Below are 19801 nucleotides of genomic sequence, written 5' to 3'. Positions count from 1 at the left end.
ATGATCAAAAGGGAACCCAGAATTGGTGTTCAATGACAGTTATTTGTCTGGAGAAATTGTAATCTATAAAATGCTGATACCAAGACCACAGACAAGGACAGAACCAAAAAGATGAATTTAAACACCCTTTGGCATGGGGACTCCTACCATACCTGGTGACTAAAAAAAGGCTGAGAAAGCAACTTTGGAAAACCAGCTACAGCTGGCTCTAAAAGGAGTACTATAGCCAAAGAATCCTGGACACTCCTATGAATCTTTCTTATCAGGCAGAAAGGCATCCTAATATATTGAAAAAGAATATTTATTTTGGAGCTAAGCTGACCTGAGCTCAAATCCCTCTTCTTCCATTTATTGGAAGTATAAACTAAAGAAAGCACATTTAAGTTTTAGCATCCTTATTTATAAAACAGCTAAAAATGCCTATGTTATTGGTTTGCTGTGGGAATTACAGGATTTATATGTTAAGCATCGAACATAATGAGTGGCACGTAGCAGACATTCACATTTCACATACACTTATCCAGCTAGAGCTCAGAAAACACACAAATATGTATTGCAAGCTGGTAACTATTCATCCATTCATCTATTCACTTATTCTGTGAATTATTAAAATGTGCCAGACAACAAGTATACAGAAATTCAGAAAACAATAAGCCCCTGTCATCAAGGTGTTTTATGAGAAAACTGCATAAACAGACTTTCAACGCATTACGCAGATGATTACGAGCTACAGAACTCTGATACCGCTGCATATAAACACACAAAGGGGAAACCTTTTGTCGGTGGGAGTTGTAGAAAATTTCACTCTGGAGGTGAGTACTTTGTCTAGGAGGAATGGGCACGGTGGAGAGCTAGATGCACTGAGAACATGTAAAGTCATGGCTTGCTAAAAATAGTGGCCTTCATATTTTCTCTACATCTTAATTACTTCAGATGCATTTTAATAATCAATCGGTGTAGGAGAAGGTGGGAAAGGGGCTTGCCAAAGACTAATTGCTCTAGTCTTAATTAATTTGCCTATGAAAATTCCATGTAATTATTGTTTCTATCAAACTCCAAGAAAAAAAAAATGCAGGATACAATTTGAGTACATGTAATGATGGTGCAATGATATAGCTCTTGGCTAGCCTAGGTGTTACTACAAATGAGACACCCTTTATACTAGTAAGAACAATAACTATTTTAAATAAATGTATCCCTATTTATCTAAGTCTACAGGAGTCAGAAAGCTCTTATTAGCCAAGGTCTGATTCATTTTGATACTGAGATAAAATGAGTCCTCACTTAATGTCATACATAGGTCCAAGACTTTAATCAAAACAATGTATCATGAACCCAATTTTATCACAGGCTAGTTGACTTAAACAAGAATTAAGTTTCTAAGGCATCTCACCAACATTATAAAAACAAGGTTGAACCAAAATGTTGTTCGAGGATCTGCTTTGTATGGCAACTTACCAGGAATAGAAAAACCATCCTTCAAAGTTGTCTTGGGAGCATTAGAAACAATAAAAACACCTCTGTTCTGCATGTCAGAGTAGTAAGACACTCATTCCCTTTTAAATACTGAGAGATAAACAGTGATTTTGTGTCTTATGTAGGTAGCTCAATTGACACAAAGCACTGACTGCTATATACTCTTCTGCAGAGCTTGCTCCCAGTGGTCTTGGGGCACTGAAAGGCTGTGACCACTAGCTGTGGTCAGTTGTTTAAAAATAAGCAATATGTGATACTTTTACATTATCCAAACCACTGAAGATATGAGAGATACACAGAATCTGCCACCAAGAAGTGAACACTCTGAAAAGCAAAGAGCCGTGGATCTGGAGTATCTGGTTTAGTACTTGGGGAAACTGGCTGGTTGTGCCTCTTTCCAAAAGATGGGAAATGAGAAAGACCAGCGGGGAACTGCCGACCAATAGGGGCGCTGTAAGAAATATGGCTTCTACCTGGAGAATTCCCGTGAGGTAGTTACATTTGGATTATCTTTTGAGGATTTCTATTTCCTTCTAACAATGAACAGATAATATTTTATAGTTCAGGGGAAAAAGCTATTTTCAACACTTTTATCTAAAAACACTATTTGGAATAGATGCAATTAAGTTCCCTGGTCTCCTTAGTTGTGTTAATCTAACCATTTAGCTGCAAGTGACTTACAACATGGAGAAGAGGGTGCCAGCTCCCAAAATCCTACTGTCAACCCTGCTGGTTCAGTGACTTATATCTAAGGGGCCCCATATAAGACTTCTTCACGATGCTCACTGCAAAGCTGTAGTCACCTCAGGCTGTGTTTGCCAGGGCCACTCACGGGGCCATATGGTTATTGGTAGCTGGTGTCCTCTTACCTCTAATTTTTTAAATATAATTGCCCCTTTTCTGGACCCTAAACCCTAAATACCTAAGACCTTAAGTACTCTTCTAATTTCCCAAATCCCTAACTCTACAGCCTCATTCAATCAGAAACCTAGCATGCTTTTTTCTAGACATGGAACATGTGACAAGTTCTTTAGCCACTGCTGATGGCCCCTAATACTGCAGAAATGTAACTGTAGGGCCAGTAGTCATGACCGTCATGGCCACATCCAGGCACTTGCAGGTTCACATTAGATTCGAGCAGACAGTAGAGAAACAGCGGAGCCGAAAACTGGTGGGCCATTCCTTTTATTCTAGCCGTGCACCAGGCTGGCAAGTAAACACAAACATACAGATTGCTGCAAAACCTACTCATTCAGCGCTCACAAAGCTAATGACACATCTGGGTTTTCCTAGACTCAAAGGCCTCCACTAGTTCAATCACCTCTAGTTCCCCATCTCCTTCTCTCTGCACGAACTGGCTTCTCCTTCAGCACCCTGCCATCTTGGCTGCTTCTCTGCAAAAAACATGATCTCCTACTTCTCCTTCCTCCTTCTTCTCTCTTAAAACTTTTTGGCATGAAAACCCCTTCTCCAGCAAATATTAGCATAACCAAGCCCCTTCCCAAGCAGGAAGGTAGTTAGCCATTTCACCTGGGTAGCATCATCTACACAGGCAGAAGCCACTTTTAACAATAAAAGTGAGCAAAATCAAATAACACAAATTTTACAAATTTATTTGCCCAACAGTTATCATTCCCAGAGTTTTTGTATTTTAATAAGGGGGGGAAGCACAATGAATTCACCCAAACCAATTTTACACCTGAATGGCAGAATGACAGAACATATTTACAAGCTCACCTGAAGGTGTTGGGTTTTTGCTTCTTTGTTATTTGCATTTAGAACACTGTGGAAAACCAACTTACAGCAAACACAGCCCTATGCTTGGCATTGAGGAGACACATAGAAAAGAAAATTGTCTTTGACCTCAGGTGGTAACAATCAAGACAAACATAAAAAGAAGTAAAATATGGACTGATTGGTGTAGCAACAGAAATGACGTCAAGGTACGCAAATATATCATTCAATAAGACGAAATTAATCTATAATTCTGCAGAAGGTTCATGGATGGTGGTTCATAAAAGCATCTATTCAACAAGGGTCATGAACAAAATCACAGAGTGGGAAGTGAGCACAGTGTACTTGAGAAATGCCCAGCATCTGGATGTATTGTAAACATTAGTGTTGGCAATGAACTCAACTAGTACAAGGATCTTGGACCTGTTGTCTCTTCTTCTTTTTTCCAGTGTCTTCATATTGTCCTTACTTCTGGACAGTGTCCAATAGTCCAGTCCTTTGCCTATGGAATGGATGATGAAAGGTGTTCTAGAATAAGTCCAAGAAGAAAGAACAATTCCCCTACCCACCTAGCTATATGTCTCCAGGCATGACTCTTAAACTCTACCAATTTCAGTGATCAGAGGTGAGAAAAGTTAATGAGATTAATTTCTAAGATAACTTTAATTCCAAACTCCAATTTAGGCCAATGATTTATCAAATATCTGTTAAGTAAAAAACACCATATTCTGTTCACAGGTATCAAATCTGAATAAAATACCCTGGCTACTTTCAAAAATGTACATATGAGATGAAGCAAAAGAGAAACAAACTACTGAACACGACAGCACAAGGCAGCATGTGAGAGGTATAAGGAAGGTACAAAATCTGCAAGACAAAGGAAACTCAAGGGCACTTCGGAGGCACAGCCAGGAGCCCAGGTGAGTAGAAGGTACATGAAAAGGGCACTACGAAATAAAACCGGAGAGGTTTGCTGGAACTGTTCTGAGAAACAGGTAATGCCAAACTAAAAAACTCCCTCGCACATAAAAAGTTTTTATCCATTACAAAGGTGACACTGCCGATCATTTGAGAAAGGAGGACCCCTCAGTAACGGTCCTGGGACAATTGGTGATTCACATAAAATAATGAAATTAAATCCCTAATTCAAACTCTTATTCACACACAAACAAAAACCTGTTCCAGGTGGATTAAAGACATAAATATGACAGACCAAATTATGAAACTTAGAGGAAATATAGGAGAATATATTTAATGAGATTTAGGAAGAATTTCCTAAGCACGACACAAAAGAGCTAAGCATAATATGATTAACATTGATTACATTAAAATTAAAACTTTGGTTCATGAGAATATAAAAATTAAAACCACCAGAAAATACCATAAAGAAAAACTAAATAAATAAAGCAATACAATCAATTATACATTAAGGATTATTAATTAAACACACACATTTAAATTCCTATAATTCAAAAGATAAATACAAAAAAAATGAGCTAAAGTCTTGAGTAGATGTTTCACAAAAGATGAATGGCAATAAAATATATGAAAAAATGTTTAACTTCATTAGCAGTTAGGGATATGAAAATTAAGTCCATGCAGAGATAATCATATTATAACCACTAAATTAGCAGAAATCTCTAGGCCTGGAAATACCAAATGGTGGCCTATGTGGAAACTCACATGTTGCTAAAAATTACTTGGCATTACCTGGAAAATTTAACAGGTTTATACCCCTACTCTTAGTAATCTACTCTCAGATTATATGAAACACTTAACAAGTTTAATGTTTAGAAATACATATGTGCATAATTAAACCGTAAAGCAAAAGAGGGTAATTCTGACATAACAGCAGACATGTGCATGACTGTTCCTAGCAACAATTTTTATAATAGAAAAAAATCTGAAAACAACCCAAATTTCAGTGACAGCAAAATAAATAAGTCAATTATAGTTTAGTCACACCACTGAATATTTTAGATGAGGGAAGTAAATCAAAAATAGGATGTGGCCTGACCAGGTGGTGGTGCAGTGGATAGAGCGTCGGACTGGGATGCAGCGGACACAGGTTCAAGACCCGAGGTTGCCAGCTTGGGTGTGGGCTCATCTGGTTTAAACAAGGCTCACCTCAAGCAAGGGGTTACTCGGTCTGCTGAAGGCCCATGGTCAAGGCACATATGAGAGAGCAGTCAATGAACAACTAAGGTATCACAATGAAAAACTGATGATTGATGCTTCTCATCTCCCTCTGTTCCTGTCTGTCTGTCCCTATCTGTCTCTGTCTCTGTCACTGTAAAAAAAAAAAATTGAAAAAAAATTAGGATGTGAAATAATAACATAGATGAAACAATAACAGGTATTAAAAAATGGTTAAGACTATGTAGACTAAAATGTTATTTAAATAACTTTATTTAAAAAATCAAACATTGGCCCTAGCCAGGTAGCTCAGTTGGTTAAAGCATCGTCCCCCTATACTAACGTTGCAGGTTCAATCCCCGATCAGGACACAAAAAACAAAGAATAAATACCTAAGTAAGTGGAACAACACATTGACATTTCTCTCTCTCTTCCCCCTCCCCATCGCTCTCTAAAATCAATTTAAAAAAAAGAAAAAAAATCAAAAGTAAACTATGTTTTAAAGTACATACATATTTGTTTAAACTATTTATAAAGAATAAGGAAATAAGCACAGAATTTGAGCGTGATAACTTCTGAAGTAGAACCTGAGGGTGGGTTAAGGGCGAAACAGACCCGTGTTGATAGTGCTCTACGTCTGAAGTGTGGTGTAAATTCAGACACCACTTTAATTTGATTTTTAAACTACATTGAAATGCAAGAATTAATAAATCATAAAATGTTTTACAGAATAATTTCACAAATAAGGATCCGCGAGGAGTTGTGAACGGAATGGTAATATTAGCCACGCTTGCTTTAAGAAGAATTCCTATGCCTTGTCTCCTAAAATGTCAGAGGAGTGCCAGCTGTCCCTGACTGCTCCTTTCGGTCACAACAGCGGTGCTGACTGGGATTGTGTCCGACCCTGTAGGAGGAAACACCATGCCTATATCCTTCAGCCTTTAGGACCACTCCAAAGATATTAATCCACTCACAGATATGATCACTTATCACTCATACGTGGGCCTAGGAGACATTAGATGAGGGGTAAAAGGAACCAGGAATCTATCTACATGTGTGGGTCCTGGGCTTTTTTTCAGAAGAAAAATATATGGTGCAACCTTCACCCCTGTGTTCTTAAGTCTCCTCCCTTATGATATAATGTGTCCTATACAATCTCATCCCTTCTATTATTTCCTCTGTGCTTCCATCTTAGCAGGAAATCTCTCTAGCTCCAAAAGGCTGAAATGTTTTGTGCCAGCATCCAATTTCACTCACCCAAGTCATTTGAGAACTGACATGGAATGATAAGGCCTAATGCAGAGCGGGCAGCGACCTGTGAGCGGTCACCTTCATCCTGTACACTTGGGCTCTGGTAGGGATTTTTAAATATCTTCTCTAAATCTCAAAAGAAAAGATCAGTTTCTACACATATACCCAATCGATGCACCCATTAAGCCAGCGGTTCTCCATCTTGGGTTCTCAAACTGAGCATCTTTAAAAAAAAAAAAAAATCCTAGAGGTCCCTCCCCGCTGAGATTCTGACCTTAACTGGTTCTGAGATGGAGGTCCCAGTATGAGCTAATTAGGGACATCAAAATTGCAGTGTTTCTCTTCAGAACTTAAATTATAATCACATGTATTTCTATTAACAGGGGCTACATTAAATATTTGGTGGCCACCTTTCAATCCACTGCGTTTCAAGAAGATGGCTTGAATGCACATTAAATTATTACATAGCATTTTTAAGCTTTAAAAAAAGGCTAACGATGACACAAATTGAAAGTTTACCCATCTGTCATTTTGTCACTCAACCCTGGGTGGCAATATTAGAGATGTTTACCTTCCTGCCAGTTTAAAAAATGGTTTTGGGTGATGACAAGGGACTGAAAATTTAAAACCTGAACACTACTTCCAGCTGCAAGATCCTTCACTGGTAATTGCTAAAAATAACCAAACTGAGTATTTTGACACCTAATCTCCAAGAATCGGAAGTTTTCAACACCTCACGTTGTCTTACACTTCCCCAGCAAGGTGGCTTCAACGTGAATAATAATCATGATAGAGTCACCAGAGTTCACAAACTCCAGCTCAACTGCAGGGATTGCTTTTTGCAAGTTACCATGGGTTTCAGAAATCACTTTAAAACAAAGAACAATAGGGAGTACATAAGAAGAAGCAACTGAAGCTTTTAAAATTATATTCACTCTCTTTGGCTGCAGATGATGGCCTTTGAGGGCATCAGTGGTACATTGCTGCCAACATCAAAAGCATTCTAAGAAGCTCTTGCGCTTTAAAATCCGGTCCAGCGAATGTGCCCAGAGTGCCCAACCATGGCAGCTATTTCAATAATATTTCTCCTAACAACAGATCAGGCCACCATTCTAACTAGAAAGTGTTACCTTTTCACCTCAGGTGAAAATCCAGATTGAAACAGAGAAAAAATGGAAACTGGAAGTAATTTACTTATCCAGATAAGAATTAGTAGCTGTGTGATAAATACCATTCTAGTTATTCCCTTGGGTAAAACCCAAGGTTCCCACTTCTAACTCATGGCACTAACATCTCTTATTTTTATTAGCAGAAAAGAGGTGAATAAACTTTTCTATGTATAGATTTTTAAAATATTTAGGATCTACTAGTGGGTTCACACTGTATAATCTTTAACGAGGATGCAGAAGTAATTAGAACAAAAGCTTAAGACATACCATAAATTTTCATACAAACATAAAACATCTATAATGCAACCTCTTTTACAATGTTAATTAGCTCTGTTACACTGAACCAACTGAGTCCCTTAAATCACAGCCCCAACAGTCTATGATCAAAAACACAGCCAAAGGTGGGGGGGGACTGTCCTAATTCAAAGGCATTCAGAAAAACATAAACATTTTAAATAAAAGGGAATCATCCTTTACCAGAAGGGTAAAATAATCAATAGTTTTAGTCTTCTGGTATCTTTTTTAATGTCTTTGTGCCTCCATTGATTACTTTCCTTATTACAACCCTGAAAAGGAAAGAGACAAGAACAACAGTGAGAAAATGAGGACCCGAATTTAGAGGCCAGCTCGGATGGAAATGACTTCTGAAAACCAAGCAAGCTACTTTGCTTCTTCAGACCTTGGTGGTTCAAGTAGAAATATGAGCTTTGACCTAGATATTTTAGGATCCTTTTCAGCAATACAATTTTTTGATCCTTCTTTACAAATGGGAAATAGAGGCACATAGAAAAGTCAGTGATCAAATTAGTATTTATCAAATGTCAAATAAAAGGCCTCTTTAAATGCTTTCTATTCTCTTCTTTTAGACAGTGCTCCTCCACAAAACTAGACAAAGCTATATATGCACAGTTTAAAGAAAATTATAGAAGATGAGGGTGAACTGATACTCTGACCCTTTAAATCGCAACAAAATGTGAAAAAGTCATTGATATGAAACAAACTGGAAGGCTGGGTGCTGAATCTTGCAAGATTTGAGTCAAAGATGTTTTAGTAAAATAGTTTGAGAAGATCTCCATCCAGAAATATAAAATGAAATGTCATATATGTTGTTTCTATTAAAAAAGAAGCAGCCAGTCTAGCAACCGTGCGCTTGTACACCCAGCTAAGCAACAAGGAGCTCACCTGGAAGGGTCCCAAACCCCTTCCACTGGTCTCTATTTCTCCCAACTCCGCTGTGACAGTGCACAGGTAAGCATTAATTTACCACCACTGATTTAGGAAAAAACCAATACATAATATTAAATTTCTTTTGTTGTTGGTACATTCTTGAAAAATGCTTGACACAGCTTACAGGCATCATCCCTGAAGCCCCACTAAACATGTCTTGAACATTCTACTTCCAGAGTAGTTTTTCCTGAATGTATCGATACGTATTTAAAATGCCAACAAAAGCTTTCTGAAATGATAAAACATACTGTGAATGAATGGTACTGAAAACAATGGGCAGCATCATAAAAGGTGAGAGTGGGAATGGGTTTTAAAAATAATCTACTCACTTCTCATCTGGGAAATGAAAAGAAACAGAAGAAAGAGTGACATGTTGAAGGACATGTGGTCTTGAGTTGTCCAGCCCACCATCAATGCTTAAACGAGAGGGGAGTTTTGACTTGGGGAAGATTCAAGGAGCAAGAGGAGACGGGGAATTGGGGGTTAGATGGGAGATACTATGGAGGAAGAGAGAAAGGGGAGTGCCTGAATTAACAAAATGATTTTCAAGTCCAAATTGTGTCTACATCTCAAGTTTAAGTGTTACTAATGCCATTTACATTCATAGTATAGAGTCTTACTGATATGTTTGCTATCCTGATGACAGATGACATTCCATCCATATATAATACATACACACAGATATCCATGCATGAAAGCTTTTAGCACCTCGACAATTATCAATAATTGGCTGCCTAGTGATGGTCCTGTCCGCTGCATGCTGGGAAAGGATAGAACTGTCTTTCCCACGCTGCTCTCCCAGTTGTTAATGTGCATTTCAACCTGTCTGGTAGACTTGAGAAAATAGCCAATGTTTTTCTTTTTGTTTCTCCAAGGTGAAAAAACTTAAATGACAAATTTTGGACACCTTTATTGCTTTAAAGCAAACCCCAAACGCTTGCATCCCACCCATATACCTCACATTGACAAAACTTGTAAACTTCTTGATTGCTTTTTCTTTTCCTTCTTTCTTTTTTTTTTTATTTATTTTTTTTAAGGAAAACAACTTCAGAAATTTCCCGATGCAGGCTGCGGGCAATCACTGTGGCCTCTGGTCCTGTGACTGAGGGAGGCACTGAGAGAGGCACGGGACTGTCCATTTAGATGCAAGGCAGTTCAAGTCATTCCAGCTCCTTTCAAAAGGCTTGTAACGCACATTTCTCTGGCAGAGAATTTAGTTTTTGCGGCTTGTATTTGTTCACCTCTTTTTTTTAAAAAAAAAACAACGGTGATATAATTCTTAAGGACATATTGATGAAAACTGATGAAATTTTTCAAAGAAAAAATAAAGCACGCACATGCAAAATTAATAATAAAGACAAGGTTTGATAAACTAGGCAGATTGAGAAGCTAGTGTTATATTTCTAAATAGTATTTGGTATCCATAATGGCATCATTAAAAATGAAACTACAGAACTAATTTGCGATTTTATTTACTCTAATAAACACTTCAATTCCTTTTTATTTTTAAGAGAAAACTACTGCTTAGCAAGTTCCTCAGAATATTTTACATACCACTGTCCCATACTACAGTATATCATTTTTAATATGTTCAAAATTCTGCTTTCCTTATATCAGTCTTGACCCATTTCCTATTGCCCCCTTTTCCCAGGTGGGGCTATTTCTGTTTATAAGCAGGAGAAACATACACCACGTATACCAAGAAGACAAAACAGGTATCAAATTATTTACAGTACTTGTTTCTCCCATGCTGATGCATTCATGGTCCTATCCTAAATGCAACGTGAGCAGAATGTTGTATTGTCCAATTTAAGCATAATCCATCTATTTGGTAATAAAAGAGAATTACATGGTAAAGAAGTCAAAAAGGCTCAGACACCACTTGGGGACTCAGCTTCCAACCCTCATACTACTTATTGCTACCTGTCTGCCCTTGGTTGAAATGTCATCATCTATTCAATGTCAGGGTGGATGTGAACATATGAAATGATCAAAATTGTCACCATACCTTAAAAGTGTCAAGTTCCATGCACATGAATTATTATTCAAAAACAGCCATCCACAACAGGGTCACATCATACACTTAATCATCTCTCTAGAAGAGTTTATCTAGGAATATGGACTTTACAATATGTCAAGAAAACAGAATGTAAAACCTTCTTATAGCCCCCCACCCCCAGCAAATAAATTTTCCTGATTTTTTATCACAACATTGAGTATATCTTAGAAAGTTTAAACTCAGTATTATTCATACCATAACATAAAAAGGTTAAAGTAAAAATAATATTACTGGCCTGACCTGTGGTGGCGCAGTGGATAAAGCGTTGACCTGGAATGCTGAGGTCGCCAGTTCAAAACCCTGGGCTCGCCAGGTCAAGGCACATATGGGAGTTGAAGCTTCCTGCTCCTCCTCCCCCTCTTTCTCTCTCTCCTCTAAAATGAATAAATAAATAAAAATAATTTTAAAAAATAATAATATTACTTAGCACGCGCCATTGGACAAGCACTGCCAGGCACCAGGTAACAATACACAATGGACCCAGTCTAATAAAGGTAACTGTCTTGTGGCACAGACAGACCCCAAACACTGGCTACTGCATCATGTTGTGACAACAATAATTCACCAACTTGGGGAGCATCAGTACCACAAATAAACATTGCTGTTGTTTTTGTTTTTGTGCCTGTTTGTTTGTTAACAGCTGGTTTGTTCAACATAATTATAGCTTGCTTGTCCCATTATCCGGTACTCTGGATCTTTTTTTTTTTCTTGTGACAGAGAGACAGAGAGAAGGACAGATAGGGACAGAAAGACAGGAAGGGAGAGAAATGAGAAGCATCAATTCTTCGTTGTAGCTCCTTAGTTGTTCATTGATTGCTTTCTCATATGTGTCTTGACCGGGGAGCTCCAGCCAAGCCAGTGACTCCTTGATCAAGCCAGTGATCTTGGGCTCAAGCAAGCTAACTTGGGCTTCAAGCCAGCGACCATTGGGCTCAAGCCATCGACCATGAGGTCACGTCTATGATCCCACGCTCAAGTTGGCAACCCCATGCTCAAGCTGGTGAGCCCACACTCAAGAGGAATAAGCTTGTGCTCAAGCTGGCATAAGCCAGCTGGTCAGGTATGTACTGTGGACCATTTTAAGTGTAGCACCAATGAAGAGATACACTAAAATGAAGGAACATTTAAGACAGTTAACAGTCTCTTACTTAACAAAAATCTTACTTTGGGCAAACTATTCAACTTCTGGGGGACTCAGTTTCTTCTTTCTGACAAGAAATGATTTAGATGCAAACATAAGTCCTCAACTACACCAAAAAAATTTCAAGACTTTTAAAGTATTGTATTGCATCTATCTTTACAAAAGCGGGAAGTAAGGCATTATGTATATTGCATCTGAATGGTGCTCCCTGAGTGTCTGTTGGTTTTATGAGTGGCTGTATGTTCATCTGACTTAAAACTGACATTTTTGTTTACCTAATCCTCTATTGGCATGTTAAAAATAGTTTTACATTGAATTCCACTTCATACTGGCTTCCAAGCAAAAGTCAATATTGAAAATCAACAACCTGAGTTACTATCCAAAGTGTGGTCCACGGATGATGTCATCTCAGAGCCTGGCACAAATGCAGAATCTCGGGCTCCTCCCCAGGTTTACAAAACCAGAATGTGCATTTTAACAAGCTCTGCAACAATTCCAATGCACATTAACATCTGAAAAGCACTGATTTGTGAGTTTCAAACACTATCAGTTTAGCTTCCGTAATCCATGATCATTTATTTGGTTCCCCTCCACTCACAGTAGATTTTATTAAATTAAATTCAAATAAAGATGATAACTTCTAAATAAGTACTGTTGCTAGCAGAAGCCACAAATCACTTTCAAACACTTCTAAACAACATGCCACAAATATATTTAGAGGCAAATCTTCTCATTCAATATTTAGTAAATATATTTGCATTTATAGTAAGTTATCAAAATTTATGAATGATATTAGGCATAGTTATATCCCAGTATTGGGTGAGTCCTTGAAGTAGGCAGAAGAATCTCTTCACTTTGGTCTCTTGTATCTCCTGCTTCCTATGCCTGCCTGCCAATCACCTACCTTCTGGAATGTCTGCAATGTCACTTTCCCTTAGACTGACCTGATTGAGAAATTACATTTCAATGTCGGTAATAACAAAGCATTTGTAAGTCATTCTTATTTGAGTTCCACATTGTGGTGGTGGTATTTTCCACATAACTCCTCCTGCCCTTACAAGGCTGGGTCCAGAAGGGAGACATGTGTTAAAGCTTCTCCCTGGGCAGGAAGGCTCTTTTGCACATTATGAACCAGAAATTTGGGAGCAAACAGTCAATATCTGCATTAACCGGAGCTGCATTGACTTCACTTGGAAGACAGCCTCTGGCTTTGCAGTTTTCTTAGTTATGAAGGAAACTGTCAGAGGAACTGGTCATATAAGAAGAATACAGGCGTCCCTTATCCTTGTCCCTTTGAAAAGAATATTAGGAAATAATCTATGTCTCGTGATTTAATGTGAGAAGCGTAATACATGTTTATTATTTTTACTTTTAGCCCCATAACCACAACTTTAATACGTCTGCCCTTCATTTCTAGTTCAGTGAAGTTGGGGTTGAGGGGGTGAAGGATGAATGGGGTTAAGGACAAAATAAACTGTACACAACATACTGCACACAAACCCACTTTCAAAAGAAATACTCCACAAGCACAATCGAGTTTGCAGTAGATTTCTAACGCAGCCTAAACTGAATACATTAACATCCGCCTAATTCTGAAAATTATCTACACACAGCATGTGTGTACGCACAATAAGGCCATACGATGCAATGTGGCACAAACAATTAAAAGTTCTTTTCAAAGTGGAAATGCAAAATAGAATGAATATCTATTTTCTATAAATGCATCTAGCCATCTGCCTTGCGAGAGCAGCAGCAGGAGTACCCAAAACAGCAGAAACAGCAGCCTCTGCTGTTAACACTCTATTCTCAAATCTCATGCTCCACATTTTCCCAGCAAACAAGGCTAAAAATATAAGACACGCAATAAATAGTCTCTTGGGATCTGCCATTCCATGGATGGTGTATTCAATCAGAGTAATATTTTCTGTTGAAATTCAAAATTGAAAAAAAAATAAAAAAGCAAGCCATCATATTAGAAACAGGCATTCAGAATGTTAAGCGTGAATCCAATCCCAGAGTATATTAAGCTGAATGGTGAGAGGGTGGTTGTTTTCTTACAACATAAATCTCTGAGATTTATCTGAATATAGCTATAGATCTATTTAAGCAACTCTAAATTCCGCTACAACTCTCACAGTTATAGAGACATCATTTTAGTAATGCCGTCACCAAATAGAAAGGTCATTTTATTATCGGCAGGGTTTGGAAAAATCTGCCTTGCTGTAGGCTCTAGGGTTGGGCTACATAAGTTCAAATCCAGGCTCCTCCATATACTAACTTTATGGCCTTAAGCAAGTTATTTAACCTCTGTGTGCCCCCTTTTCCTACCTCAAAAATGAGAACAATAATGTGACTTAGCCTTCGGAGTTTTGTGTGTTTTTTTAAATCTGGTTTTTATGGAACCCCTTACTTTTTTTTTTAATATTTTTTTTATTTATTCATTTTAGAGAGGAGAAAGAGGGGGGGAGGGGGGAGGAGCAGGAAGCATCAACTCCCATATGTGCCTTGACCAAGCAAGCCCAGGGATTCGAACTGGCGACCTCTGTGTTTCCAGGTTGATGCTTTATCTACTGCGTCACCACAGGTCAGGCGCCTTTGGAGTTATTTTAAGAATTAAATGAGTTAATGTGTATAAAGCTTTTAGAATAATCAACAGCTCGTGCTACATACAATAATTACTATTATTCTTTCGTATTCAAACAGGGCAGCAAACATGTTTTCTTTTAAAAATAAGCATAGTATAAGAAGCCATACTATAGTAGTTCTCACACATCATACTGCCCACTTAGCAAGTGAAGGGGCGAGCAGATAGGTGTCTTTATCTAGAGCGTGCAGTTAGTTGAGAATGACGGAGGAATGTTTGTCTCTGGTTCTTCTATCATACTGTCAGTTGACAAAGGCATCAGGAGAAGGAAGGCAGAAGACAGTCACAGAGCTGGTCAAGTGACACTTCCTGGAGTACAGAACAATCAGAATTATTGGCAAAGGTGTAATCAAGAAGCTCCTCTGGGCTTCCGGGAGCACCTGTGCCCATCCATTGGGGAGAGACCCTGCGTCAGCACCCCCACTTCAATGCGAGGATGTTATGTTAGAGCTTTCTCTGTACGCCTGTCCTCGGGACTGGATTTTAATGCAAGGTCTCTGAGTCTCTAGCCTCCCTACTAAAACAGAAGGAAGTAAAGTCATAAGGGAGGGGTGTCAAATATTTACTAGCTCCTGATAAGCCAATTTCTTGATAAACCTTTAAAGTTGGCACCATTTTACGTTGCACACTAGATTTGGTAGAAGGAGAACAATAAAAGCGAGTTTACAAATCAGTGAGGAGAGAGAAAAGTGCTTCTCTAACCAGTAAGAGAGCAGGATCTGGGCCGACCTGCCGGATTCAGGGCTGAGGTCCTGAGGGGGCTCACACAGCATTCCCGGGGCTCCCCACGTTCTCCCAACCTTCTGGAGTACCACGTGAAGAACCATGAAACCACAGATGGGTCATTCAAATAATGAGGGAGGATGACGAGGCACTATCACTGTCATAGTGAGACCATGAAAAGGGCGACAAGTGCTGTGCCCTGATAGAGCCGGGTCACAGCAGCTCATCTCTTCTTAGGAACTGAGACGCTTCAGAGAGTTCTTGAGCAGAACAGTGTGTTGGACAGGAGGAGAGGTGCCACTGGTCTGCACAAGCTAAGAGCACAACCAAGAGTCAGAAAGTAGCAAGCCCAGCAGTACAATGAAAGGAAGACTCTTCTCAGAGCCCTGTGGAAGGACAGATTTCTCAGGAAAGGGAATGGAATGAGGAAAAGAGGTGGGGGTGAGCACAGATGTGCTAATAACATTCATTAAGGAGGAAATGACTAGAGATTTAAAACTGTATGAACGAGGTAGATAAATAGACTTAAGAATGCATAAACCATATGACCCTATTATGCCCACAAAATAAATGTGTGCATCTCTTGCCCTTAATGCATTACTACAGTTACTGTCAGGAAGATTTCATTGTCCAGGAAAAATTTTAAAGCAAAGAATTGTGTGAGAGTTCTGCCTGTCTAATATTCTCTTCCTCCCTGCCTTCAGACTAAGATAGCTTATGTACAGTAGCTACTACAGGAATCACCGCCCGATCAAAGGCAAAGAACAAAAACAAATCAGAATGACAACATGATGTGGATTTAACTAGCATTTGGCAGGTCATGGATAACTTTTTTTTTTTTTTAAAGTCAAAGATTCTTTTTTATTTATTTATTTATTCATTTGGGGGGGGGAGAGAGAGAGAGAGAGAGAAGGGGAGGAGCAGGAGGCATCAACTCCCATATGTGCCTTGACCAGGCAAGCCAGGGTTTTGAACTGGCAACCTCAGTGTTTCCAGGTTGACGCTTTATCTACTGCGCCACCACAGGTCAGGCCCATGGATAACTTTTAAACAACCTTCTTTTAAGTTGGAAAGTGTTAAAATATACAGTAATCATGGCACCCAAGGGCCTTCCTTACGGCCTGCCACCAGCCAGGAACATAAATCTGAAGAGGTAAGTCTTGTTGATGAGGGAGGGACACAGAACATTGCTCTTCAGGTCACTTCTGGGTTCTGCAGACATACCCGTACCCCAAGTATCTTCTTCTTTGACTATATCCAAAGCCCATCATCAGAAATCCCCCTCTGACTTTCAGAGTTTTATATTAAGAGTGAGATAGGGAAAGAAAAAAAAAAAAGGACCTGGTGCAATCATGAAAACAAATGATCAATAATTGTACAGAAAATGCTTTTGAATTGTTAAATGTTCTTATATCATCAAATCAAATGGCTTAATTCTGTATATTCTGTTAACTAGGGAAGGCAGACTATCTTGGTTCAAATCAACATGAAAAGGCTTGCAGAAGAAAAACTAGGTACTTGTATAAGGAACAACCACCTCGGCCCAAGCAGAAAGAGCCTGCTGAGGTTCCTGGGCGAGCCACAGGAGCGTTTAATGAATGGCCACCTTCCTGGGCTGGGAGAACTTAAGTAACATTGAAACACACTCTTTGTTCTGAAAACTCCAATTATGTCCACCTGTCCAAAGCCAGGCGCATGTGGCTTCGCAGGTTTCACAGCCTGCTGACTGAGCAATCTCTGACAGATGCTAAGGGTAATGGGCTTCATGCCCCAGAAAGTAAAATATTACCAGGGAAATATTAGGAAGATTTAGTGCTCCACTGCATGTGTCTGGAACATTACTATGATCGGTGCGACACATTTGTTGTAAATAAGCCTGCAGAGTGTACAGTATGTTTTCCAGGAGACCTTTCAAGAACAGCTTGCAGACAAGAGGTGCTAGCCTTGGTTTCGCAGCCAGCAGAACCCCATCCACCAGGCTTCTGGCGTGTCTCCACTCCTCGTTGGGAGCTGGCTTCCAGACAGCCCACCAACCCAAGTTGAAAGGGGTCAGCACACAGAGTCAGCCCGTGAGGTACTCCACAGCAAAAAAACAAGTGGCAACTCAGACTTTTAGATCAACATCTAGAGAAAGCCCGCTTGTCCCCGTAACGGCATATGAAAAACAACTCGGCTCTGACTTTGCAAGGAGGCGTCCACAGGAAGTAGTAAATGAAATGGCTGAAGCTTGTGCTGCCTCCAGCAAGGAAACGAGACCCAGGCTTCACCACCCAGTGTCTGCAATCACTGAGGCTCGTTTTTTAAACCTTTCCTGCTTTTTAAAGAGCCTGCTTCATTTAAAAACAAAACGAAACGAAAACTTTTCAGGAAATGAAATGCAATAGTCACTGAACAGAATCATAAAACACAAAGCCTCAATCTACTTTTTTTTTTTTTTTTAATTCTTCATCCCAGGCAACACGACTGCTTTTAACACACCGTTAGCTTTTATAAACATGAGATTATATTGGTTCTTTGAGGATCGTCCCCAGTCCTTTCCACCCTTTTCTCTCTCGCGACCACGCAGAGTATGTTCGGGATAGCCAGGAGAGCAGACGTGAGCTGGGCAGCTCGGTCCCACCTCTCACCAGACAAGCGTCAGGTCCATCATTTAATGCAATAATGTAATTACATATTCTAACCCCTCATGGATGCCACCCGGGGAAAGAGAAAGGTAAAGAAGGGCGGGAAAGAGAAGCTTCATGCTCTGTGTGAAATGCTGCCTCTGATCATCTTCCAAACAAGTCCGCGGGATTTATCTTTAAGTTCTTGCTCTCTGTCCTCGCTCAAGGAGGAGCTGAAACCAGTCACAGTATGTTTCACCCTGCTGGAGTCCAGAGGATCCAGGAAGATGCGGTCTACGTTTCTAAGTAAAGCGGCGGCTTCCCTGCGGCTCGGTGGCCCCGCGCTTGCGACTCTCTGGCTGCACTGGGCACCGGGTGGGCGAGGACGCGCCCGGGAGCGGCCTCGGGCCGGCGGCTCCTCCGCGCGCTGCACTGCGGGCGCAGTTACGCACTGGGGGTGCACGCAGCTCTCCCCAGCTCCCGCAAACACGCAGCGTCCTCGAGAGAAAGCCCAGCGCTGCCTAGGACCTCGGGCTAGCGTCGCCCGAGGGGTGTCAAGCTTCGCGGACTTCAGCCTGGATGCTGCTCCCGAAGGGAAAAGCGCCCTCTCCATTCAAGCAGCCCACCCTACAGAGACTCTCCTCAGCCGGCGCCTCTCCCCAGGAACTCTCGGACACCGCTATGGGCCCCCCCAAGAGCGACTTCCTTGGAAGGAAGTGGAGAAGACAGGGGACAGCGAGATCGGAGGCAAGAAGTGGGTCCTCCAGCCTGCCGCAATCGGGGAGGGCTGGGAAATGGAGCAGGCAAGGAGAGTAAAGGGCAGGGTCCCCGTCACAGCAACCTGTAGGATTGCGGCAGATCGTAAACTTGGGGTGGGAGGCAGTGTCCCCTCGGAGGTTCTCCGCCCAGTTCCCACCCAGCTGGGCTCGGTCCGCGGGGAGGTGCCGGGCTCAACTCGGGCAGCCGACGCCGGAGGCGCGGGGCACAGCCGGTCTCGCCGGCGCCCGCTGCGCTCGCCCCCAGCCCCGCCGCCCGCTCCGCCCGGTGCTTACCTCGGGCAGCCGCAGCCCCCGCCGCCCAGAAGCAGAGCCCCAGCCACGGGAGCCAGCGGCGCGCTCCTCCCGCGCCTCCTCCTGCGGCGGCCGCTCTCCCCATGATATCGCCCCTCGCCGGGGTTCGGTTCCTTCTCCACGCCCAGGAGCCTGGGAGCGTCACGGCGAGCCTGGGGTGGACGAGGGGTCCCGAAGGTCTTTAGTGAGTCACCGCTCCACGACCGCCTCCTAGAGCAGCCGGACAGGGCGCTCCGAGCGGCCGCTGGCTGGACACCCAGAGGCGGAGCGCGCCCCCATCGCCTCCCACGGCGGGGCGACCGCAGCCGCCGGCGCCGCTGCCGGAGTCGCTGGCCGTCCCCGCCGCTGCCGGTCCGGGACTACCGTGCGGAGGAGCCAGACCGCATCGCTAATGAGACCCCCGCGGCCGCCCCGTCTCCTCCCTCCGAGCAGCAGCCAATGAGCCGGGCCGGGGCGGGGCGGCGGGAGGGGCGGCGGCCGCGGCCGCGCGGGGCGGGAGGCGCAGGTGAGCCCGCGGCGCCGGCGCCCCCCACTCCCCGCCCCCCGGGTTTTCCGCGCTCCGCATATT

General features: G+C 41.6%; 1 protein-coding gene across 6 annotated transcripts in view; it reads right to left on the bottom strand.

Annotated features, from left to right (window-relative positions):
- UNC5D (unc-5 netrin receptor D) overlaps positions 1-19561 on the bottom strand; it is a 534428-nt gene extending 514867 nt beyond the window's left edge. For all 6 annotated transcript variants that reach the window (XM_066235599.1, XM_066235600.1, XM_066235602.1 and 3 more), the window contains exon 1: positions 19216-19561. In XM_066235599.1, the coding sequence (XP_066091696.1) occupies positions 19216-19318 (103 nt within the window). In that variant the 5' untranslated portion in view covers positions 19319-19561. The remainder of the gene's footprint in view (positions 1-19215) is intronic.
- Between the last annotated feature and the right edge of the window lie 240 nt (positions 19562-19801).

The sequence above is a fragment of the Saccopteryx bilineata genome, chromosome 6 (assembly GCF_036850765.1).
Source record: "Saccopteryx bilineata isolate mSacBil1 chromosome 6, mSacBil1_pri_phased_curated, whole genome shotgun sequence".
NCBI lineage: Eukaryota > Metazoa > Chordata > Mammalia > Chiroptera > Emballonuridae > Saccopteryx > Saccopteryx bilineata.
This window is presented reverse-complemented; position numbering and strand designations above follow the sequence as displayed.